Raw genomic sequence first — 26536 nt, forward strand, 5'->3', positions numbered from 1 at the left:
ACCTGCAGCACTTCCCATGGTTTCTTTCTTTTTTTTTGCACCGGGAGTGACAGCCTGGGATCATCCGCTCAAGTCTCTGGTGGTGGGACTCGACTCCCACCACCATCTAACTCGATAGGCGAGAGTGCACACACGACCGACACTGCATCCAGTCGCGGTGCCGTGCGACAACCATCCGACCGTATGGTCTCCCAGCGCACCGATGTTGGCTGACAGCTTCCCCCGTGCAGCGAACCGAAAGTACACGGGCATCCTTCCCATGCAACAAGTCCCATTGCACAGACCCAGTCTCCTGGCGCACAGTGGCAGATCCGCCCCCCCCCCCCCCCTCCTCCCGGGGCTCTTCCTCTCGCGCCGCCCCATCCGCTCGCGCTCACTTTCTGCTTTGCAAAGATGGCGTTGAGGTGCGTTTCGAATTTGCGAGTGGTCGCTTCCCTCTGCCTCCACTCCACGGCCACCTGGCAGCCTTCGCATAGGACGGTACGGATCGCTGGGCCGCTCCGGAGCCTGAGCACCGCCAGGCCGGCCCTCTCCGGTGCGTTCTTCCTCGTACAAACCCCTTGTTTTTGTTTTGTATTTGGAGGGGAGGGGAGGGGAGGGAGGCAGCAGTAAGTTAAGCGGGGCGACAAAGTCAGCCGGGGTCATGAATGCAACTTATCGTTTTAAAATCTAAACCGAAAATGCCGTAAACCTATCTATATTTGCAAAGCCGGGCCTGATTTGAACGTGTATTTTCCTCATGATTCGATTTTTTTTTTAATGTGCGAGTTGTTGTAGCGGTTTTCCTAATTAGGGTTGGCGGGCGACCAGAACGATTAAGGTGAGAAGCCAACTCCTGGGTCGCGCCACTGTTGGTCAGGTTGGTTCTGTTTGCTGCTGTATTCGTAATGAAAAGCAAGTAACGTGTCCGAATGCTTCTCACATAAACTTTCTGTCACCGAGGTAAGAGTTTTTTGAAATGAATTTTTTTTTTGAAAATCAAATGTCATCGACCTTAATGGCTGCGTTATCCTCTGTGGAAAGTCATATGTAACGCACTGTGTCCTTTCAGTTGCCCTCTGATCTGAGTGTCCCCTTCAGACTGGATCCCTCCTCAGCTGCGTAGACTTTCATACCAGGTGCACTTAATAACTCTTTATCTGTGCATTTGGTGACTGGTGTGCAAATGAAAGTTTCATATCACAAGCACTGAAATATTTAGGCAAAGTTTTGGGATGGGTCTGTCCAAAAGTATGGACAAACTTCATTGACAAAATACTTCCTAACTAAATAAGGATTAACACTTTAAAAAGTATATTTTTAAAAAACTAAATTTGCTCTAACCCCTAATTGACTGGAAGATTTGCCTAAGTTTAATAAATCTCCAATTGACCCAGGAGGATACAGCAATAATGCCATATGATAAAGGAACACTATTAGCTAAACACCGCTGTGCTTTAGTAGCAGAATAATACATTGAGCATTACGTGGTATAATGTTACAGTCCTTATAAGAGTAGCCTCTTGACATTTTTTAATGTGAAAATTATTTTAATTACTATAAGCGATGCAACCCACAGTCAGGCAGTAGAAATTGCTTATTTTCTTTAAACACATCAGAGAAGGAAAATACTGTTTACTTTAGATAAATATATACTGGATAGGGCACAATTTTGATTCAAGTGTATAAGAACATAAAAAATAGCAGGCATAGGCCACATGGCCTCTCGAGCCTATTCCGCCATTCATTCAGATCATGGCTGATCTTCGACCTCAACTCCACTTTCCTGCCCGATCCCCATATCCCTAGTGTCTAGAAATTTGTCTATCCCAGCCTTGAATATATTCAACAACTCAGCATCCACAGTCCTCTGGGGTAGCGAATTCCAAAGACTCACAACCTTCTGAGTGAAGAAATTCCTCCTCATCTCAGTCTTAAATGGCTGACCTCTTAACCTACGACTATGCCCTCTAGTTCTAGACTCTCCAGCCATGGGAAACAGCCTCAGCAGCTATCATACATAATGTATCCAAGTAATTCCCTCTCACTTATATTATGTAGCATTCTTGATGCTAGCTCTTAAGTACAAAAATTTTGATCCTAACCTCAAATGTCTGATTTAAGTGGCGTGACGGTATAACTTCATGCTGTAACAATATTGGTAAGATATGGGTGCTTAGATGTGTTCAGGAAGGAACGTAACTTGTGAATTTCAGTAAACCTGTTGGAGGTGGAAGCTTGTGGATAAGAGAGTAAATGATTGGGCAAATCTACCTCCAACAGTTTAGCAGCTGGTTGGAGACTGATAGTGACCGAGCCGGAAATAGGTTACCAATTATTTTGTTGAGATCCTGGCCCAAGTGTACCGTTTTTTGGGAAAGTAGTCATAGTAGGTACAGCACAGGAGGAGGCCATTCAGCCCATTGTGCCTGTGCTGGCTTTTTGAACGAGTTATCCAACTAGTCCCATTCCCCTGCTCTTTCCCCATAGCCCTGCAAATGTTTTCCCTTCAAGTATTTATCCAATTCCATTTGAAAGTTACCATTGAATCTGCTTCCACCACCCTGTCAGGCAGTGCATTCCAGATCATTACAACTCGCTGCGTTAAAAATTGTTTCCTCATGTTGCCTGTGGCTTTTTTGCTGATCACCTTAAATCTGTGTCCTCTGGTTATCGATCCTTCTGCCACTGGAAACAGTTTCTCTTTATTTACTCTGTCACAACCTTTAATGATTTTGAATAGCTCTATCAAATCTCCCTTTAACATTCTCTGTTCTAAGGAGAACAACCCCAGCTTCTCCAGTCTCTCCACATAACTGAAGTCCCTCATCCCTGGTACCATTCTAGTAAATCTCTTCTGCATCCTTTCTAAGGCCTTGATATCCTTCCTAAAGTCTGGTGCCCAGAATTGAACACAATACTCCAGCTGAGGCCTAACCAGCATTTTATAAAGGTTTAGTATAACTTCCTTGCTTTTATACTCCATGCCTCTATTAATAAAGCCCAGGATCCCATATGCCTTTTTAACAGACTTCTCAACTCGTCCTGCCACCTTCAAAGATTTGTGTATGTGCATCCCCAGGTTTCTCTGTTCCTGCACCCCCTTTAAAATTGTACCATTTAGTTTATATTGTCTCTCCCCATTGCTCCGAGCAAAATGCATCACTTCACACTTCTCTGCGTTAAATTTCATCTGCCATGAGTCTGCCCATTTCACCAGTCTGTCTATGTCCTCATGAAGCCTGTTACTATCCTCCACATTTTTTACTACATTTCCGAGTCTAGTGTCATCTGGGTTCAGTTAAACAATATAAACAAAGTACAATATATTGGGCGCCTACTTGACCTGATGGATAAAATGTGATCATGTCTCTGTAATATGCTTGCTGTTTGTCATTGCATTTCTCCCTTCCTAATTTTGGCCATGTGCACTATTTAGTTTGTTGGTTGTTGGTATGTGGAGTTTTGGAGGTATTGCTGTTTTTCTGGTATAGCGGGATAAAGCTCCAACATGGTTTCAGGGTGAAGCTGCCTTAAGATAGTTTCTTGTGAGTCCTTTTCTTGGGTTTTCTATGCCATGTGGTGTCCCTGGCTGAGGGAGCAGGTACATGATCTGCTCCCAGGCCTCTGCTAAACCACCTGTTATGAGATGTGTAAGAGCAACCTTCCTCCAACTTTTCTTTTTCTCATTTTGTAGTGATGGCTTGCCTCTGCCCAGTAACTCCCCACAATTGTACTGGGAACTCAGTATGTAGAGTTTTGGAGGCACTGCTATTATTCTGGTATAGCGGGATAAAGCTCCAACGTGCCCATGTCTCAGTTAGTCTTTTGAGCATCTTCAGTGTGACTAATAGTTTGGGATGAGCTGCCCATTTTAAGTAAAGATCTGATTATTTGGGTAATTGGTGTGTATACTCACATTCTATCGTTCAATGTCACAGCACATTGGAGGACCACACCACTGTACTGGAGAATGAGAGATAGGCGTAACACATAGGCTAGTTTTATGCTTGACAACCAAGCATGTTAAGAAAACTTTACAGGGAGTAAGTGTGATATTTGCAGAAAGTACATACCTACGCAGATCTTTAATATGTATACTAGCAGATCTCCCGTGTGTTCCACAGCTTTGATTCTTTGAGTAGTTTATCAGTGCAACACATACTGGATCGTTCTTTATGCTGCATACCTAATACTATTCAATGGATAGGCAAGAACTTGGTATTCTGAAGATGTCCCTTGCTCCATAATATCTTCATTCCTCCAATGCCTTTCAATGGCTTAATCCAAATGTATAACTAAACAAGAAGCTGTGCCAAAGTGGGAATTGAAGGATGTAGTATGGTTAAGTGCCTGCAGTCAGAATTAAGTTGTTTTAACAGATGTGATATTAAATGGCCAGATACCTTTTTTAAGTACTTAAAATTGTATCACATGCTATTATAGGAAGGGAGGTTTTAGATCTGGTCAAGAAGTTTCTTGTTGAGATTGCAGGCAGAAAAGACCAACATCAATTGGATTGCTGATTTGAAGACTATTTAAGATTATAGTCTCCATTTCAACTCTTCTACCCCACTGGTGAGTATGCATCCCAGCATGGTGTGTATTCTTCAGATAGGCAAGTACAGAGTTAACACTGCAGTCTATACTTAATTCAAATTATCTGATTTATTTATTTTTTACCACCAACTTCCTATTTTGCTGCATTCTTTACATTGTTTAATTCAAATTATTGGATAGTTCAAGTTTTATCACAAAACAACTGAATTATCAGGAGTAGACTATTTTCAAACTAGTTATCTGGATAGAAGTCAAGTAGTAGAGGAAGAGAAAAGAGAGTTGCAGAGGAGAAATAGAAACATTAAGTAAAAAAGATAGCTGCAGGATAGACAAATTAAGAACATGGAGACAGATACATAAATGTGGGCACCCAATTGAGTAGCTACATTGAGGGCCTTCAGGTTGTGCTAAACAAAATAACAGTTCAGGGTCTCTTCAGCTTAAGATGTAAGGAATGTATTAAGAATACCCAGTGGCGCATAATGCCTACAAGCCTCTTTATCTGATGTAACCTCTGGTGATCTAGACATTAAAAATGAACCAAGGATTAGAAATGGTCTGTCTTCTCTAACTCGGGTTGTATTGAATATGAGGATGTGTATAGTGAATACTTATCTGTGGAGTGTATGCTAAAGGCTGAGGGTTGAAAATGTTACCATTGTGTACATAAGATTTGTTTTGTGTTAATCAGTTTCACATTGTCTCTGAATCCATCTTCACCTGAGGGAACTTGCTGTATTTTGTTTTACTTTTTGATTTATTTTGTTTAAAACAGATATGATAAAATTGACTGAGAATGAAGTAGCAGCAAAAGCTAATTTCAAGTGACACCTGATTAGTGCAGATTACTTTTAAAAGTAACTGGTATTTAGTCCTGTTTATGTTCATTGCCACTGCTGATTGGGATTTAACATTGTTTTGTACTTGTTAATGTAATACCTCAAATGTTACATTATGACGCCATACTGCAGTTTGAGGGCTGAGTTTTGATGGGTGTAAATTACAGAATGGGACTATGGAACAAAGGAGTTTTCACATGCACAAGGCTAGAAATGAAAATGAACATGTCCCTTTTGGTCTTACTGTGTAAAAAATATATTGTCCTTTATTTGAGTCCTGACACTAGACTAATGTGTGGCACCATTTGGATACTTTGGTTTATGATTTATATTAGATATGGTGCAGTATCTGAAGTAAATTGCTTGGTCAGCAATTCATAGCTTCAATAAAGATCAAGCTGTATATGAATATGTAAACATTAATATTGTATAGATTGCCAAACCTTAGATAAAACCTTTGAATTGTATTTGATGTTGGCTGATTATGTAAAAATATACCATTCCAGCTCGCAAGTTTACAGACAAACATGAATGGGTAACAGTTGAAAATGGAATTGGTACAGTGGGCATTAGCAATTATGCTCAGGTGGGTACTTTTTTATTACCATCCAGTATAATTCTTGTATCAATCCTTCACTTTTGAACTCCAGTGATACTAGCTGTCGTGGTTTTAAGTGCACAAGCTCCGCTTGAATGTTTTTGGACTTAGTCCATTGCTCAATTTTTGTGTTGTAGGATCAGCTTTTCCTAATCAATTTTTAGTCCTGATGTTTATCATCAGTGGGACCAAGGTTCACTTCAATATCAGTGCTTATAAGCTTTGCATCTCCTTCATGTGAAATTGTTGTAATTTGCCATTGTGTGAATTATCTTTATTGGCATGAATGTGGGCAAGCACTGTTGTAGTAGAGTCCTTAAAAATAAAATTCAGACTTGTTAAATGTTTTTTTAAAAGCTTATGTTTTTGCAAAAATTCTGTAATAATTTTGTTATAGCTGGTTGAAATATGAATTTCTTTCAAAAATTAAATTAGTTGTTTCAAATATTGCTTCTATATGAGCACTGTCTGTTTAAAACAGTAGGTGGCTTGGAAGAACTAGTATTGTAAGATGGATATTACCACTCGGCTGCAAACAAAATATCTTGGACAGAAAAATTAATATCTTCAACATCAAGTTTTAAACATGTCATTTTCAGTACAGCAAATAGGCTATTCTACTTAATGAATTTTATACTTACATCGTTGAAGTTTATGGAGACAAGGGTCCTACTGTTGGCTTTAAGCCTAACTTTAAACATGGATAAATGTAAGGAATCTTACAACACCAGGTTATAGTCCAACAGTTTTATTTGAAAATCACAAGCTTTCGGAGGCTTTCTCCTTCGTCAGGTGAGTGTCGAGATTCATTGAAAATTACCACATATATAGTCATAGAACAATGCCTGGTGATTACAGATAATCTTTCCAACTGCCCGTTATCAAGGCCATCAAATGAATTGAATAGTGTTCAGACAGAGAAACCTTAGATACCCCAGACAACTGAATATACAAACAGCCAGAACCAAAGAGAGAGAGAGAAACATCCGAAAGGAAGAGAAAGAGAGAGAATGACCAGTTGTATTAAAAACAGATAACTTTTTTCCCCTGGTGGGGTTCCGTGTAGCGCGACATGAACCCAAGATCCCGGTTGAGGACGTCCTCATGGGTGCGGAACTTGGCTATCAATTTCTGCTCGACGATTTTGCGTTGTCTTGTGTCTCGAAGGCCGCCTTGGAGAACGCTTACCCGAAGATCGGTGGCTGAATGTCCTTGACTGCTGAAGTGTTCGCCGACTGGGAGGGAACCATCCTGTCTGGCTATGTCTCCTAGTCCTAGACTCCCCAACCAGCAGAAATAGTTTCTCTCCATCTACCCTATCAGTTTCCCCTAATACCTTGAAAACTTTGTTCAAATCACCCCTTAATCTTCCAAATTCCAGAGTATACAGCCCTAGTTTGTGCAATCGCTCCTTGTAATTTAACCCTTGGAGTCCAGTATCATTCTAGTAAATCTACGCTGCACTCCCTCCAAGGCCATTATATCCTTCCTAAGGTGAGGTGTCCAGAAGTGAACACAGTACTCCAGGTGTGGTCCATCCAAGGCTTTTTATAGCCGTATCATAACTTCTAGCCCCTTGTATTCTAGTCCTCTAGATATAAAGGCCAGCATTCCATTAGCCTTTTTGATTATTTCCTGTACATGCCCATGATATTTTAATGATCTATGTACATGGACCCCTAAGTCTCTTTGGACTTCCATTGTTTTGAGCTTTTCACCATTTAGAAAGTACTCTGATCTATCCTTTTTAGGTCCAAAGTGGATGACCTCACACTTGCTGACAATGAAATCCATTTGCCACAGTTTTGCTCATTCACTTAATCTATTAATATTTCTCTGTAATTTTATGCTTCCTGCTACACTGCTTACAATGGTGCCTATGTTTATTTCATCGTCAAACTTGGATATGTGACTGTCTATCCCGTCATCTAAGTCGTTAATAAATACAATGAATAGCTGAGGCCCCAACACAGATCCCTGTAGGACACCACTAGTCACTTTGATTACCTGCCCATTATCCCTACTCTCTGTCTCCTGCCTTTCAACCAGTTTCCTAACCAGGTCAATAATTTGCCCTCAGTTCCATGAACTTCAACTTTAGCTAACAGTCTCTTATGAGGGACTTTATCGAATGCCTTCTGGAAGTCCATATAAACATCTATAGACATTCCTCTGTCCACTACTTAGAAAAATAGAATGGGTACAGCACTGAAGGAGGCCATTCGGCCCATCGAGCATGTGCCGGCTCTTTGTAGGAACAATCCAGTTAGTTCCATTCCCCTGCTCTTTCCCAGTAGCCCTGCAAATTTTCTCCCTTCAAGTATTTGTCCAATTCCTTTTTGAAAGCCACGATTGAATCTGCTTCCACCACACTTGTAGGCAGCGTATTCCAGATCATAACTACTTGCTGCGTAAAAAAGTTTTTTCTTATGTTGTCTTTGGTTCTTTTGCCAATCACCTTATATCTGTGTCCTCTGGTTTTTGACCCTTCTGTCAACGGAAACAGTTTCTCTTCATTTACGGGTACGGTAGCATAGTGGTTATGTTACTGGACTAGTAATCCAGAGGCCTGGACTAAAAATCCAGAGTCATGAGTTCAAATCCCGCCACGGCAGCTGGTGAATTTAAATTCAATCAATCAATTAAATTCAATTAATTAAATAAAAATCTGGAATTAAAATACTAGTATCAGTAATGATGGCCATGAAACTACCGGATTGTCAAAAAAACCCATCTGGTTCACTAATGTCCTTTAGGGAAGGAAACCTGCCGTCCTTACCCGGTCTGGCCTATATGTGACTCCAGACCCACAGCAATGTGGTTGATTCTTAATTGCCCTCTGACATGGCCTAGCAAGCCACTCAGTTGTAAAATCTCGCTACAAAAAGTCATAATAAGAATAAAACCGGACGGACCACCCGGTATCGGACCACTAGGCACCGGGCACGACAACGGCAAACCAAGCCCAGTCGACCCTGCAAGGTCCTCCTTACTAACATCTGGGGACTTGTGCCAAAATTGGGAGAGCTGTCCCACAGACTAGTCAAGCAACAGCCTGACATAGCCAAACTCACAGAATCATACCTTTCAGCCAACATCCCAGACTCTTCCATCACCATCCCTGGGTATGTCCTGTCCCACCGGCAGGACAGACCCACCAGAGGTGGCGATATACAGTCAGGAGGGAGTGGCCCTGGGAGTCCTCAACATTGACTCTGGACCCCATGAAATCTCATGGCATCAGGTCAAACATGGGCAAGGAAACCTCCTGCTGATTACCACCTACCGTCCTCCCTCAGCTGATGAATCAGTCCTCCTCCATGTTGAGCACCACTTGGAGGAAGCACTGAGGGTAGCAAGGGCACAAAATGTACTCTGGGTGGGGGACTTCAATGTCCATCACCAAGAGTGGCTCAGTAGAACCACTGCTGGCCGAGTCCTGAAGGACATAGCTGCTAGACTGGGCCTGCGGCAGGTGGTGAGCGAACCAACATGATGGAAAAACTTACTTGACCTCGTCCTCACCAATCTACCTGTCGCAAATGCATCTATCCGTGACAGTATTGGTAGGAGTGACCACCGCACAGTCCTCGTGGAGATGAAGTCCCGTCTTCGCACTGAGGACACCATCCAACGTGTTGTGTGGCACTACCACCGTGCTAAATGGGATAGATTCAGAACAGATCTAGCAGCTCAAAACTGGGCATCCATGAGGTGCTGTGGGCCATCAGCAGCAGCAGAATTGTATTCCAGCACAAATTGTAACCTCATGGCCTGGCATATTCCTCACTCTACCATTATCAACAAGCCAGGGTATCAACCCTGGTTCAATGAGGAGTGTAGAAGAGCATGCCAGGAGCAGCACCAGGCGTACCTAAAAATGAGGTGCCAACCTGGTGAAGCTACAACTCAGGACTACATGCTATAGACAGGGCTAAGCGATTCCACAACCAACGGATCAGATCAAAGCTCTGCAGTCCTGCAGCATCCAGTCGTGAATGGTGCTGGACAATTAAACAACCAACGGGGGGAGGAGGCTCTGCAAACATCCCCATCCTCAATGATGGCGGAGTCCAGCACGTGAGTGCAAAAGACAAGGCTGAAGCGTTTGCAACCATCTTCAGCTAGAAGTGCCGAATGGATGATCCATCTCGGCCTCCTCCCGATATCCCCACCATCACAGAAGCCAGTCTTCGGCCAATTCGATTCACTCCACGTAATATTAAGAAACGGCTGAGTGCACTGGATACAGCAAAGGCTATGGGCCCCGACAACATCCCGGCTGTAGTGCTGAAGACTTGTGCTCCAGAACTAGCTGCGCCTCTAGCCAAGCTGTTCCAGTATAGCTACAACACTGGCATCTACCCGACAATGTGGAAAATTGCCCAGGTATGTCCTGTCCACAAAAAGCAGGACAAATCCAATCCGGCCAATTACCGCCCCATCAGTCTACTCTCAATCATCAGCAAAGTGATGGAAGGTGTCGTCGACAGTGCTATCAAGCGGCACTTACTCACCAATAACCTGCTCATCGATGCTCAGTTTTGGTTCCGCCAGGACCACTCGGCTCCAGACCTCTTTACAGCCTTGGTCCAAACATGGACAAAAGAGCTGAATTCCAGAGGTGAGGTGAGAGTGACTGCCCTTGACATCAAGGCAGCATTTGACCGAGTGTGGCACCAAGGAGCCCTAGTAAAATTGAAGTCAATGGGAATCAGGGGGAAAACTCTCCAGTGGCTGGAGTCATACCTAGCACAAAGGAAGATGGTAGTGGTTGTTGGAGGCCAATCATCTCAGCCCCAGGACATTGCTGCAGGAGTTCCTCAGGGCAGTGTCCTCGGCCAAACCATCTTCAGCTGCTTCATCAATGACCTTCCCTCCATCATAAGGTCAGAAATGGGGATGTTCGCTGATGACTGCACAGTTTTCAGTTCCATTCGCAACCCCTCAAATAATGAAGCAGTCCGAGCCCACATGCAGCAAGACCTGGACAACATCCAGGCTTGGGCTCATAAGTGGCAAGTAATATTCGCACCAGATAAGTGCCAGGCAATGACCATCTCCAACAAGAGAGAGTCTAACCACCTCCCCTTGACATTCAACGGCATTACCATCGCCGAATCCCCCACCATCAACATCCTGGGGGTCACCATTGACCAGAAACTTAACTGGACCAGCCATCTAAATACTGTGGCTACGAAAGCAGGTCAGAGGCTGGGTATTCTGCGGCGAGTGACTCACCTCCTGACTCCCCAAAGCCTTTCCACCATCTACAAGGCACAAGTCAGGAGTGTGATGGAATACTCTCCACTTGCTTGGAGGAGTGCAGCTCCAACAACACTCAAGAAGCTCGACACCATCCAAGATAAAGCAGCCCGCTTGATTGGCACCCCATCCACCACCCTAAACATTCACTCCCTTCACCACCGGCGCACTGTGGCTGCAGTGTGCACCATCCACAGGATGCACTGCAGCAACTCGCCAAGGTTTCTTCGACAGCACCTCCCAAACCCGCGACCTCTACCACCTAGAATGACAAGAGCAGCAGGCACATGGGAACAACACCACCTGCACGTTCCCCTCCAAGTCACACACCATCCCGACTTGGAAATATATCGCCGTTCCTTCATTGTCGCTGGGTCAAAATCCTGGAACTCCCTTCCTAACAGCACTGTGGGAGAACCGTCACCACACGGACTGCAGCGGTTCAAGAAGGCGGCTCACCACCAACTTCTCAAGGGCAATTAGGGATGGGCAATAAATGCTGGCCTCGCCAGCGACGCCCACATCCCGTGAACGAATGAAAAAAAAATTACTTTACCTAAACCTTTCATGATTTTGAACACTTCTATCAAATCTCCTCTTTAGTCACCTCTTCAAAAATTAAATCAGGTTTGTCAGGCATGACCTACCCTTTACAAATCCATGCTGGCGCTCTCTGATGAGCTGAAAATTTTCAAGGTGTTCTGTCACTCTATCCTTAATTATAGACTCTAGTAGTTTCCCCACATTAGATGTTAGGCTAACTGGTCACTAATTCCCTGGTTTCCCTCTCTCACCTTTCTTAAATAGTGGAGTGACGTGCAATTTTCCAATCTAAAGGAACGGTTCCTGAATCGAGAGAACTTTGGAAGATTATAGTTAGGGCTTCTGCAATGTTCTCACCTACTTCCTTTCAACTCTTCGTTTCTTTTTTGAAATCAAACACTCAGTTTTTAGCAAAGTTGTTGAAGATGATCAGTGAATGCAGTTTTATCTGCAAATGTTACCAAGGGCTTTGTTACAATTGTAACTAGTTGTTGCATTCACTATTTATTAAATAATGGGAATTACAGCACGTGATGGTCATTTGGTCCATAATGTCTGTTTATACAAACAATATGGTTTTCTTTTGTTTCAAATGTATATTTATATTTCATGAAATGCAAGGGGTACTTCATCATTGTCCACTATGTTGCTTGCCTGCCTTCTGTGCCTGGCTTCATTTCTAGATGAGCTTGGCAACAAGCTTGGAAAGGGGGGGGGGGGCGCGGGGGGAGAACCTTATTTGGGTTAATTTAAAATTATACTTTAAATTGGACCATTGATTCTCAGTTTGATAAATTGCATTGCCAAATGCTTTACTTTTAAAGGTCTGTCTATGAGTCAATAAACATCCTTATGTACAATTTACCTCTTCAAATATTAAGTTTCGGTCACGGATCTGGGTGTTTAAAATCAGACACACAAGTTTCCATGATCTCTCATTATTCACTGATTTGCACAAAGTGAATGGATCTGCTCAACCACCCCTGATGTCCACCTTTGATATGCTTATCCTCAGTAAGACCTTTACACTCTCCCATCCCCCCAGGCTCCCTACTGCCCTAGCCCTGAACCTGCATCTTTCTCTAGTTATTCTCTCTATCTCCCCTCATGCTCTCTCTGAGCTCATCTCAGATTAACCTCTGCTCCCTCGACCCCATTTCCATTAAACTGCTGACCACCCAACTTACCCTTCTGGTTCCCATCTTAGCTGACATTGTAAATGCTTCCCTTTCCTCAGATACTCTTCCCCCTCCCTTTCAAAGCCACCCTCAACCTCTTTGTCCTTGCAAACTACTGCTTCATCGCCAATCTCTCTCTCTTCTCTGAAGTCCTATAACTTGTTGTCACCTCCCATCTTTCCTGCACCTCCATGTTTGAATCTTTCTCGGCGACATCAACAGCAACAATACATTAAAGGAGCTGCATTAATGTAGCACCTCCCAAGGCGCTTCACTGCCTCTATGCTGTCAAACTGCTTGGCCAACATCCAGTTTTGTCCAGTTAAACATTGGGAAGACCAAAGCCATCATCTTCAGTTCCCACCAGAAACTCTGTTCCCTTGCAACTGATTCCATCCCCTTCCATGGCCACTGCCTCCAGTTGAACCAGACTGTTTGCAACCTTGGTGACCTATTCGAGCTGAGCTTCCAACCCCATAACATCTCCATTGCAAAGACTGCCTACTTTCACCTCTGTAACATTGCCAAACTCCTCCCCTGCCTCGGCCATCTGCTGCTGAAATTCTCATCCATGCCATTGCCATCTCCAGACTTGTTTATTCCAATGCTCTCCTGGCCAGCCTCCAATCCTCCATGCTTTGTAAACTGCAGCTCAACCAAAACTCTACTGCCCGTATCCTATCCTGCACCAAGTCCTGCTCAACCGTCTCTCCTGTCCTTGCTAATCGACATTATCTCCCGGTTATCCAACGCCTCCAATTTAAAATTTTCATCCTCATGTTTAAATCCCTTCTGCCAGTGGTAGTGATGAGGCATCTCCACCACTGATGGAAGAGTGTAATTGGTGTAACAAGTTTACATAGGCTGTTTTCATTATAAATGTGGACATAGGGATTTATAATGGAAGATGTTGGACAGGAAATGTGTGCAGATGCAAGATTTTTAATATTTTAGATATAAATACTTTTCAAAATAATTCCATGTTCTGGCTACAGTTCTGAAGTTACAGAAGTGCATCTGTCAGCTTTTTGCACAATTGAAAAATCTTTACTAAATGAGTGCTAAAGATCTTGGTGCACAGTAATTCAGACTATTGTTTTTGTCTTTAGGAAGCATTAGGAGATGTTGTATATTGTGGTTTGCCAGAAATCGGCACAAAGTTGAACCAATTGGGTAAGTATTGACTTTGTTTTACATTGTCTTAAGCATATAACCTGAGCAAATCTTAAACAAAAAACTCAACTGATTAGGTTAGGTGGATTTGAATGTAAAGCTTCCCCAATACTTGCCAATACCAAGCAGGAAACTCGTGGCCAGTCATACTGGACTGCTCTCTTGTACCTCTGAGTGCCTGATTGAAGAGCAACATTGACAGAGGCCTGGAAACACATCTTCAGTCTCTCCTCTTGACTAGGAAAGATGCATGGCATGGCAAGACTGTTTGAAAGGAGAATGCAAAATACAAATAAGGCACAAGCAATTGAAAGAGGGTTAGCACATCGAGTTAATGGGCTCGATTTTTAAAGTAAAAAATGGGTGGGTTGGGGGTGGCGGGGGGGCATTGCCATTTGCCACCATTTCGGACCCGCCCGTTTCCGGTTTTCACGGGGGCGGGACGAGGGAAGGGCAGCCAACCCGCTCCCAGGAGGCGGGTCGGGCCTTAAAACTTTTCCAGGCCGCCATTTTTAACTAATACCCCATTTCAACCCCAGGGGGCCTGGTTTCCCGGGCCTTCTGTTTTACGCCTTGTGAAAGGAGGTGAGAAGGCCCAAGTCTGCAGGTAAGTGCCTAGAAAGTCACAGCTTGTGGGTCTGGAGGAGCAGGAGTGCTTCCCCCAGGCCTAGCAAGCCTACCTGCACCGACCCAACTTCCTCCCCCCCCACCCCCCCCGACCCAGATCCTCCCGCTCCAACTCCGCCCCCCGCGATGAAACGGATCCTGCTCTTTTCCCCCTCCCCCCGGGACTGACCCCCAATCCCATCCCGCATGACTCATGACCCATGTGCCCTTGCCCACCCTCCATGCAAACAAAGACTTACCTGCAGACGTCCTCTCCCTGGCTGGTCTCCCATCCGACTGAGACCTGTCAATCAGCCAGTCAGTCGGACAGGAAACCGATTAAAAAAAAAGACATCCTAACTTCAAAATAGGAACATAGGAACAGGAGTAGGCCATTCAGCCCCTCGTGCCTGCTCCGCCATTTGATAAGATCATGGCTGATCTGTGATCTAGCTCCGTTTCCTGCCGTTGGCCCATATCCCTTAATACCTTTGGTTGCCAAAAAGCTATCTCTTTCACATTTAAATTTAGCAATTGAGCTAGTATCAAATGCCGTTTGCGGAAGAGAGTTCCAAACTTCTACCACCCTTTGTGTGTAGAAATGTTTTCTAATCTCGCTCCTGAAAGGCCTGGCTTGAATTTTTAGACTGTGCCCCCTACTCCTAGAATCCCCAACCAGCGGAAATAGTTTCTCTCTATCCACCCCATCCGTTCCCCTTAATATGTTATAAACTTCGATCAGATCACCCCATAACCTTCTAAACTCTGGAGAATACAACCCCAATTTGTGTAATCTCTTCTCGTAACTTAACCCTTGAAGTCCGGGTATCATTCTAGTAAACCTACGCTGCACTCCCTCCAAGGCCCAATATGTCCTTCCGAAGGTGCGGTGCCCAGAACTGCTCACAGTACTCCAGATGCGGTCTAACCAGGGTTTTGTATAGCAACAGCATAACTTCTGCCCCCTTGTACTCTCGTCCTCTAGATATAAAGGCCAGCATTCCATTAGCCTTCTTGATTATTTTCTGCACCTGTTCATGACACTTCAATGATCTATGTACCTGAACCCCTAAGTCCCTTTGGACATCCACAGTCCCGGAAACCCATACTAATGGATTTCCCGTCCTCAAATTGGGCCCCCCGCCCCCTTCCCGGCTCCATTTGAAAATTGAGCCCATTGTGTCTCTGGATGGTGCAACCTAAGGAGGCTATCGATAAAAGAATGCAATGGCATTTGTCTGAATGCATTGTTGAACATATTCTGCACTTCCTTGAAACAAGTAAATGGTCCAAGTACTGGAAATTTATGGCATACTAATTTATTTTGCTTTGACGTTAACAGCAGAGGAAATGCAGTTCATTTCAGTGGCATTATGCAACTGTTGCATAACTATATTTTGACGTCTTTGGCTAACAAATCAGTATTATACCTGTGTCGAATGAGCATTGTACCAGTATGTCTTATAGTAAAAACTAAATAGTCCAGCAAAGTAGACATGATGAAAGCAGCTTAAACTCACATAGACATGTTCCAACAGCCTTGTATTGTTTCTATCCTTCCTCCATTGTACAGATGCCAAGATAGCCCTTCAGTAGCTCCTAATAAGCGTAAAATCAAAGCGTTTACTCAACTAGTATAAAGTATTATTGCCAGCCACTTCCATGGCATAAATAAAATGTTGAACTTTTGACTTGATACAAAGATATTACTGTTGTCAGTTGTTATAAACAGTTTGAAAGTTTTCAAAAAATAATTGTAAATACTGTGCAAAGTATATTGTGTGGCAGTTTCTTTATATATTAAACATTCTTTTCTCAGATGAGTTTGGTGCTCTGGAAAGTGTGAAAGCTGCTAGTGAATTGTATTCACCTCTGACTGGAGAGATAACTGATGTAAATAAGGCTCTTGCTGACAATCCAGGACTAGTCAATAAATCTTGTTATGGAGAAGGTATGTGAGTTATTAGTAACAAGCTTTCAGAAGCAAAGAGGTTTACACTTCGCAATACGCTGAAACTACTTTCTATGATTTCAAGCTAAAGTGACGGAAAGCCTAATGATGATAAAAAAATTTGGGGGGTTGGCTAGGGACTAGCTAGTGGGCTAGAAACTAGGGTATCTATTTTCATTGACAGTGATATGGAATTGGTGATAAAAGTGACTGGTGTTATTGTAATTAGCATGATTTTGTTACTGACTTATTTCAAATATAATTATTCAGTGTTTTTAAAATTATGCCAGAAATCATTTGGGCGTTGGGCATGAGTGAAAGTATTTCAATTAATTATCCTTAAAGGTGGCTTCACGTTGTAGTGGAATCTCCGTTATCTGCCAGAATTTTCTCGGAACAAAGCTTTGCATGAGACATTGCCTCACAGTGCAGCCCGTTAACACTAATCTCTAACTTCATAGCTCTAAATTAAGTTTGTAATTTTATTGTACTTCTCTCATTCTTGTGCATAGGGTGCTGTTATATTATATGTGCAAGACTAAAATTTGAAGACTGTTAATTATCTGCCAATTTCCATTTACCACCAGAAAGGTCTCTTCTAACATGGTAGATAATAAAGGTTTCACTGTACTTCATACATATGGGAATAAAATTAACAAAAAGCTGATATAGATTGTTTTGCTCTTGTCCTTGTCTACTCAACTAATGAAGGAGTCACCAATTCCTGTGTTGATCTCCAGAACTTTAGGCCTTCACAGTCAACATGCTTGTTCTCATTAGTTTCTAATTAGATAGCCTTCCATCTGCACTACTCCACTGGTAGAAAACAGCCATCTCTGTGGCCCTGCGTCCATGTGAATTCACTTCACAAGTAACCAGACTGGCTTTCCATTACTACATATGGCATGACCGCTGCAAGCCCTTGCATTGTCAAATCCTTCATACTAATCTAAGATAATCCTGGAGAGCAGAAACAACTATTAACTGTTCTTCTCCACCAGAAGCTATTTCTGCCAACTTCTCGCGACTGCATTCTCAATTATGACCTCAAACCCCAAACTCGAGGAACTCAGGGATTTCTTTTTCCTAAGTAAAAGCCATGAGCTCAACTGCCGCTGTCTCTTCCAAATCCCTCACCACCCTTTAAATCCCAGCCACCTTGATCGGGCTGATTGTTTACATAGGAATATACAGAACGAGAAAGAGTAGAGTAATAGAGTGGTTACAGCACAGGAGGAGGCCGTTCGGCCTGTCGCAATCCTGCTAGTCCTACTCCCCTGCCCTTTCCCCGTAGCCATGTAAATTTTTTCCCTTCAAGTACTTATCCAGTTCCCTTTTGAAAGCCATGATTGAATCTGCATCCACCACCCCTTTAGGCAGTGCATTCCAGATTATAACCACTCGCTGCGTAAAAAAAGTTTTTCCTCATGTCACCTTTGGATCTTTTGCCAATCACCTTAAATCTTTGTCTGGTTTTTGACCTTTTTGCCTATGGGAACAGTTTCTCTCTCTACCCTGTCTAGACCCCTCACGATTTTGGACACCTCTATCAAATCTTCTCTCAACCCTCTCTGCTCTAAGGCGAATAATCCCAGCTTCTCCAGTATATCCAGGAAACTGAAGTCCTTCATCCCTGGAACCATTCTAGTAAATCTTGTCTGCACCCTCTCTAAGGCCTTCACATCCTTCCTAAAATGCAGTGCCCAGAATTGGACACAATACTCCAGTTGTGGCTGAACTAGTGTTTTATAAAGGTTCATCGTAACTTCCTTGCTTTTGTACTCTATGCCTCTATTTATAAAGCCCAGGATACCGTTTGCTTTTTTAACCGCTTTCTGAATCTGCCCTGCCACCGTCAACGATTTGTGCACATATACCCCAGGCCTCTCTGTTCTTGCACCCCTTTTAGAATTTAACCATTTAGTTTATATTGTCTTTCCTCATTCTTCCTACCAAAATGTATCACTTCACACTTTTCTGCGTTAAATTTCATCTGCTACATGTCCGCCCATTCCACCAGCCTGTCTGTGTCCTCTTGAAGTCCATCACTACACTGTTCACTACACTTCCAAGTTTTGTGTCATCTGCAAATTTTGAAATTGTGCCCAGTACACCCATGTCCAAGTCATTAATATATATCAAGAAAAGCAGTGGTCCTAATACCGACCTCTGGGGAACACCACTGTATACCTTCCTCCAGTACGAAAAACAACCATTCACCACTACTCTCTGTTTCCAATTACTTAGCCAATTTTCTTTCCATGCTGCCACTGCCCTTTTATTCCATGGGCTTCAACTTTGCTGACAAGCCTATTATGTGGCACTTTATCCTTTTGAAAGTCCATATACACCACATCAACCACATTGCCCTCATCAACCCTTTCTGTTAACTCATCAAAAACTCTATCAAGTTAGTTAAACACGATTTGCCTTTAACAAATCCGTGCTGGCTTTCCTCAATTAATCCACGCTTGACCAAGTGACTGTTAATTTTGTTCTGGATTATCGTTTCTAAAAGTTTCTCCACTGCTGAGGTTAAACTGACTGGCCTGTAGTTGCTGGGTTTATCTTTGCACCCTTTTTTGAACAAGGGTGTAATATTTGCAGTTCTCCAGTCCTCTGGCGCCACCCCCATATCTAAGGCTGACTGGAACATAAGAACATAAGAAATAGGAGCAGGAGTAGGCCAATCGGCCCCTCGAGCCTGCTGCGCATTTCAATAAGATCATGGCTGATCTGATCCTAACCTCAAATTTAAATTCATGTCCAATTTCCTGCCCGCTCCCCGTAACCCCTAATTCCCTTTACTTCGAGAAAACTGTCTATTTCTGTTTTAAATTTATTTAATGATGTAGCTTCCACAGCTTCCTGGGGCAGCAAATTCTACAGACCTACTACCCTCTGAGTGAAGAAGTTTCTCCTCATCTCAGTTTTGAAAGAGCAGCCCCTTATTCTAAGATTATGCCCCCTCGTTCTAGTTTCACCCATCCTTGGGAACATCCTTACCGCATCCACCCGATCAAGCCCCTTCACAATCTTATATGTTTCAATAAGATCGCCTCTCATTCTTCTGAACTCCAATGAGTAGAGTCCCAATCCACTCAACCTCTCCTCATATGTCCACCCCCTCATCCCCAGGATTAACCGAGTGAACCTTCTTTGTACTGCCTTGAGAGCAAGTATGTCTTTTCTTAGGTATGGACACCAAAACTGTATGCAGTATTCCAGGTGCGGTCTCACCAATACCTTATATAACTGCAGCAATACCTCCCTGTTTTTATATTCTATCCCCCTAGCAATAAAAGCCAACATTCTGTTGGCCTTCTTGATCACCTGCATACTAACTTTTTGATTTTCTTGCACTAGGACCCCCAGATCCCTTTGTACTGCAGTACTTTCCAGTTTCTCGCCATTAAGCTAATAACTTGCTCTCTGATTTTTCCTGCCAAAGTGCATAACCTCACATTTTCCAATATTGTATTGCATCTGCCAAATCTCTGCCCACTCACCCAGCCTGTCTATATCCCCTTGTAGGTTTTTTATGTCCTCCTCACTCTCTACTTTCCCTCCCATCTTTGTATCATCTGCAAACGTTGATATGTTACACTCGGTCCCCTCCTCCAAATCGTTAATATAGATTGTAAAGAGTTGGGGACCCAGCACCGACCCCTGCGGAACACCACTGGCTACTGGTTGCCAGTCCCAGAGTGAACCATTTATCCCAACTCTCTGCTTCCTGTTAGATAACCAATCCTCCACCCATGCCAGAATATTACCCCCAATCCAGTGATTCTTTATCTTGAGCAATAATCTTTTATGTGGCACCTTGTCGAATGCCTTCTGGAAGTCTAAATACACTATGTCCACTGGTTCACCTTTATCCATCCTGTATGTTATGTCCTCAAAGAACTCAAGCAAATTTGTCAGACATGACTTTCCCTTCATAAAGCCATGCTGACTTTGTCCTATTAAATTATGTTTATCCAAATGTTCCGCTACTGTCTCCTTAATAATAGACTCCAAAATTTTACCCACCACAGATGTTAGGCTAACTGGTCTATAATTTCCAGCCTTCTGCCTACTACCCTTTTTAAATAAGGGTGTTACATTAGCAGTTTTCCAATCTGCCGGGACCTTTGCCGAGTCCAGAGAATTTTGGAAAACTATTACCAAAGCATCCACAATCCCTACTGCCACTTCCCTCAAGACCCTAGGATGTAAGCCATCAGGTCCAGGGAATTGATCCGCCTTGAGTCACATTAATTTACTGAGTACCAATTCCTTAGTGATTTTAATCGAATTTAGCTCCTCCCCTCCCCCCCCCCCCCCCCCCCAGAGCCCCCTGTTTGTCCAGTGTTGGGATATTCTTGGTGTCCTCTACCGTAAAGACTGAAACAAAATATTTGTTCAGCATTTTTGCCATCTCCATGCTTCTCCATCTCCATGGAAGATTATGGCCAGAACCTCCACAATTTCCACCCTCAATTTCCTCAGCAACTTCGGATGCATGTCGTTCGGATCTGGTGACTTATCTACTTTAAGTACAGCCAGCCTTTCTAGTACCTCCTTTTTATCAATTTTTAGCCCATCCAGTAACTCAACTACCTCCTCTCTTACTGTGACTTTGGCAGCATGTTCTTCCTTGGTAAAGACAGATACAAAGTACTCATTTAGAACCTCTGCCTCCATGCGTAGGTCTTTTTGGTCCCTAATCGGCCCCACCCCTCCTCTTACTACCCGTTTACTATTTATATACCTATAGAAGATTTTTGGATTCCCCTTTATGTTAGTTGCCAGTCTATTCTTATACTCTCTCTTTGCACCTCTTATTTCCTTTTTCACTTCCCCTCTGAACTTTCTATATTCAGTCTGGTTTTCACTTCTATTATCAACTTGACATCTGACAACTGTCATCTTACTTTCTTGCCATCATCTTACTCTCTACCTCTTTATTCATCCAGGGAGCTCTGGCTTTATTTGCCCTATCTTTCCCCATCGTGGGAATGATAGGGCAAATAAAGCCTATTCTGTACCCAACCCATCTCCTCTTTAAAGGCCGCCCATTGTTCAATTACAGTTTTGCCTGCCAATCTTTGATTCCAATTTACCCGGGCCAGATCCATTCTCAACCCACTGAAATTGGCCCTCCTCTAATTAAGTATTTTTACTCTGGAGCATTGCAATCTATCTGGCCATCATCCTTTCTCCTCTGTCACTTCCCACAGTCTTTATCCTGTTCCTTTGATCCCTTCTTAGCCACGTTTCTGATTCCTCTCCTCATCCTATGCTCTGAGACGTCATTAACCTGTCTGTCTTCAGGCACCTCTCCTACCTCCCTCAGCACCACTTGTTATACTTTCTTCCACCCTGCAAAACACACTCCACTCCTCCATTCTTTCCAACTACTGCATTATCCACAATCTTCCCTTTTCTCTCAAGTCCTGGAATGCATTGTTGCTTTCCAAATTCTATCCCATCAATACTTGTTCCAAACCCTCCAATTCAACATCCTTTCCAACCACGATGTTGAGGCTCCGCTGGTCAAAATCACAAACAGCACCCTGTCTAACTGTGACCAAAGCTTGATGTCTCTCATTCTCCTGGACTTCTCTGCTGCCTTTGGGACTATCAATCACTCCAACCTCCTCTACAATTCACTTCTGTCTTGCTGCTTTCTCAAGGTCACGTTGTAGACAGTACAGGGGTAATTTTCTGAATTCCGGTGATCAGTGGAGAGGCATAATGGACAGAGAATCATGGGTAGCATGCCTACTGTTCCCCAATATGCATGGCCAGTGTGCAAGATACCGTCACCAGTAGAGCAAACTATAGAAATTGGCCCCAGTTTCTCCTCCCATGTTCACAGTCACCTCTTGTATTCCTCCGGGTTCCATCCTTGATCCATTTTTTGTTATAATTTATGTTTTCCATCTGTGAAGCACAGGGTCAGCTTCCACATGTATGATGGTGATTCACGACTCTATGTTGCTCCTCCTCCATCAATCTCAAAGCTACAGTTACACTCTCTTAACTATCCAAGATTCAAACCCGGATGAGCTGAAATTTCCTTCAGCTTAATATCGACTCACCCAAATCCTTCCCCTTCAACTTCTACCAGCACCTACATGCCTCTAACTTGACTCCATTAACATCCCTGGTTGCCACCTCAGGTTGAGTCCAGAGGTGTAGAATCTTGGCACACTGCTCAATCCATATCCAATCCCATACTAAGACTATTTTCTTTTCACCTCCAAAACATTGGCTGCCTCTGCCCTACCTCTTTCTCGCCCCGCCCCCCCAACTCTCTTCTTGTCATTTATTACTCCAGTATTTTCACTGCTTCCTTTGCTGATCTCTCCACTTCAACCCTCCCCAAACTCCAACTCATTCAGAATTCTACAACCCAAATTCTCACCTGCACAAAATCGCACACTCCCATCATCCTGTCTTTGCCAAGCTCCATTGGTTCCCTGTGCCCTGCCAAATTGATTTTAGGATCCTTGGCTTGCCCCAATGTTTACCCAATGCTCCAATCATTACCTCATTGATTTCCTCTAGTGGCTGTTTTGTTTACAACCTCTACTATGCAACACTGGTTTACTCTTCGTTCCCTGCTCCACTTTCAGAGGCCTGTTTTTCAGCCGCTATGCCCCTGCCATCCAAAGCTCCCTCCCTAAAACCCATTGCTTTGCTACTTCCTTTCTTCCTCCAGTTTGAAGACTCCTTGTATTTTCTATCCTGTAAAACACTTTTCTTGTTCTATATATGAGTAATGCTATAGAGATGTAAGTTAGAAATTTTACTAATTGGTAGATCATTAATCACCCTAGTGAATTATTTATTAACACTAATAAAACTCCAGACATCGATAGGAAGTGGAGAAGCCCACAATCTAGTAGTTGCAAGACAACTCATTGGTAATAAAGAAAGGTGATTTCTGTTGACATTGCTCTCTCCAGAACAACTTAAATGTGCTTTTATTTTGTTTTTTTCAGGCAGATTATGTGGGATAGTTTCTGGAAAATTGTGTAGCCATGCAGTATTAAAAGTGCTTATTTTCTTTAGATAATGGAATCGTTTTTAAGTAACTTCAAATTTTGGCCTATATTTTATTGACAAGAAATTGAACGAAGGTTCTTTTTTCTTTAATTAAATCATTTTTGGGAATCTTAAAGCGTTACTGTATGTTTTCTGCAAGAAAAATCATTTGATTTAAATAGACCCGAAGTTAATCTAACATAAATTTCTAAATTTCTTCCAAAAAATTCCAAAATAGCCTTAACATGTAGTTCTCAAGTAACTTAGGAAATGAAATACCTGGATATTAGTTATATGTTAGATATTTCATTTTTTTTTATGTGAGGCAAAATTTATTGTGAAAGTAGCAACTTGTGTAGGATTTTTGATATAGTGACCTGGTGGTTTCTCTTGACAGGTTGGCTTATTAAAATGGCACTGGATAATCCTGCTGAAGTTGATGAGCTGATGGACGAAGAGGCTTATGAGAAATTCCTAAAGTCCATTGAAGACTGAGTTGCTCTTCATTCCTAGCAATAAAAATTGCACGTCTGTTCCTGTGTACTTTAGCAGTGAGAGTGATGGGTTGTGTACTAAGACCCCTGGTTTAAAAAGCAAGAGTAATTTATAAGGAGTGCACTTCGATGTGACCCTCTTAAATTAGCCATTATAATGGAAATAGATGAGATTCCTAAAAATGACACTTAACCTACACAATCCTTCCAGTTTTGCAATATCTCAGCAATTGAAAGATGAACAATATCTTAAATTTTTAACCACTCAACAGTAGGGTTGTAATTAACTTCAAATTTTTACTTGATACAATGAAACTAGTCAATAATGTATAAAGTTGGTCGGTATGGCACTGAAATCATGACAAGGTCTGTTTTTGACCAGTGATTGATACTACAGCTATGTTGTGAAGTTTTTTTTTATTATTTTCAGGTTATTGTGTCCTATTGAAAGCCATGATGTTCACTTTTAAAATGGCCTCAGTTTTTCTAGCCATTTTTCTACAGATTAAACCACAATTTAATGGCAGATGGCTAATTGGTAATAAAACAGACCCAACTGGAAAACCCCACAGCTGTTGTATTTTGTGGTTCTATCTGCATTGTACAGTCAATACAAAGTCTACACTTGCTCATTTTATAATAGCAAATGATCTTGGTTCATTCAGTTTCTATAATGCAATGCTTCATATTTGTTAAGTACCGATTTGGACATCTGCCATTTTGAGATCTACAAATGTTTGTAGAGAATAATACAAGGAACATAATACAGTACATGGGAAATGACAATATGTGCACCAATTTTATTGTGGTTTGTACATTTGTACCACATTTCCATGTTTCTAGGTATGGTGATTTTTACTTCTCATTTAAGATGTCATATAAATGAGTCTCATAGACTGCAGCATATATTCTAAAGAAGTAGGGCTGCTTCATATTGTAAGGATAATTCTGAAGATAGAGTAACCTCAGCTGGAATATTATACATTTAGCAAATTAAAATTGAAACCTTTAGGTTTTTTGTTGGGGTGAGGGGGGGCACAAATAGTTATTAATTTAAACTTACAATTTCTACTACTCATGGGACTTTTATAGGAGTATAAGTCATATCTATGATAAAGATTAAAAAGGTCCAAGATTGTTTGTGCACAGAAGTTAGGTACTAATGCATTAACCTAAGTGTATGACAGCTGTCTAGAAATGCTCAATGTTTTGTGGGAATTGCATTAATTTGTGGGAAAACCTATGAAGGTATCCAGTTTTGTCCCTCACAAAGTTTGTAGTTACACACACGTCAATGTATTTGGTTAATAAATGACTAATAAATGATATAGAAAAAGTTTGTAATTAGGCAATGTTTTTCTGTGTAGAAAGAACAGTGGGGAGTAAACGGCATATGTCTTTTTCCCCTGAGTCCCAGCACTGCTTTGTGAATCTGTACTGCTTTGTGAATTTTTTTTTTGGATCAAACACTGACCGAGATAGCTAGAAATTGAGTATATTGGAGGATTCTGGATGTTCTCTTCAATAAAGGAAATTTAAAGAATCTCTACATCTTCCAAGTAAACTCTTGGTTGAACACTTTTTTTAAACTGGAAAGTATGTGTGCATGCAACAGAAGGTAAATCCAGGAATGGAGACTTTCCAATTTAGAACTTAAGGATTGTATCTGACATAGCAATATTGTTAATTTGGTCATTTGTTAATTAGATGGATATCATAATAAAAATTTCTAAATTAAAATGAAATATCTGAAAATTGTCCATTAACGTATTGGGTTATTTCTAAGACATCACTGGGTTTCAAGAAAATGTTCGCATCAATTATTGATAGAAGATAGAAGTGTTAAGCTGCACTTAAGTAGATCACCAACAGCACAGCACAGAAACCACACTAAGAACTAAGGCAATTTTTTTGTCCCTTTCTTAACAAAATACCCTTACCTAACAAAATTCGATTGATTTCAGTCATGAAAATTTCAATTGATGCAGCATCCACACCTTTTGGGGGAGTGAGTTCGTGATTTCTACTACACTTTGTGTGAAAAGGTGTTTCCTGATTTCACTCCTAAATGGCCTAGCTCTAATTTTAAGATTTTGCCCTCTTCTGGTTTCTCCCACCAAGGAAAATAGTTTCTCTGTATCTACCCTATCGAATCATTTTATCATTTTAAATACCTGGATTAGATCATTCCTCAACCTTCTAAATTCAAAGGAATAGAAGCCAAGTTTATACAACCAATATATCTTTCCTGAGGTCTGAACGCAGCACTTCAGATGGGGTGTGTATAACTGAAACATCACTTTGTCACTTTG

At 42.2% G+C, this 26536-nt stretch overlaps 1 protein-coding gene across 1 annotated transcript; it reads left to right on the plus strand.

The window, feature by feature from the left end:
- Nucleotides 1-351: 351 nt before the first annotated feature.
- On the plus strand, nt 352-25979 carry LOC137333761 (glycine cleavage system H protein, mitochondrial-like). Its single transcript, XM_067998091.1, has 5 exons — nt 352-535; nt 5885-5964; nt 14072-14135; nt 16561-16692; nt 24128-25979. Exons 1-5 carry the CDS (start codon nt 394-396, stop codon nt 24223-24225), a joined length of 516 nt encoding a protein of 171 aa, XP_067854192.1. The 5' UTR covers nt 352-393; the 3' UTR covers nt 24226-25979.
- Nucleotides 25980-26536: the final 557 nt, after the last annotated feature.

This window comes from Heptranchias perlo, chromosome 16 (assembly GCF_035084215.1).
Source record: "Heptranchias perlo isolate sHepPer1 chromosome 16, sHepPer1.hap1, whole genome shotgun sequence".
Classification (NCBI taxonomy): Eukaryota; Metazoa; Chordata; class Chondrichthyes; order Hexanchiformes; family Hexanchidae; genus Heptranchias; species Heptranchias perlo.

Excerpts from the sequence above, each read along its gene's own strand:
- LOC137333761 (XM_067998091.1), top strand. The coding sequence starts at position 394 with ATGGCGTTGAGGTGCGTTTCGAATTTGCGAGTGGTCGCTTCCCTCTGC. Across the intron at positions 536-5,884 it reads CGCCAGGCCGGCCCTCTCCG|CTCGCAAGTTTACAGACAAA; the intron begins GTGCGTTCTTCC and ends ATACCATTCCAG. Across the intron at positions 14,136-16,560 it reads CACAAAGTTGAACCAATTGG|ATGAGTTTGGTGCTCTGGAA; the intron begins GTAAGTATTGAC and ends TTCTTTTCTCAG.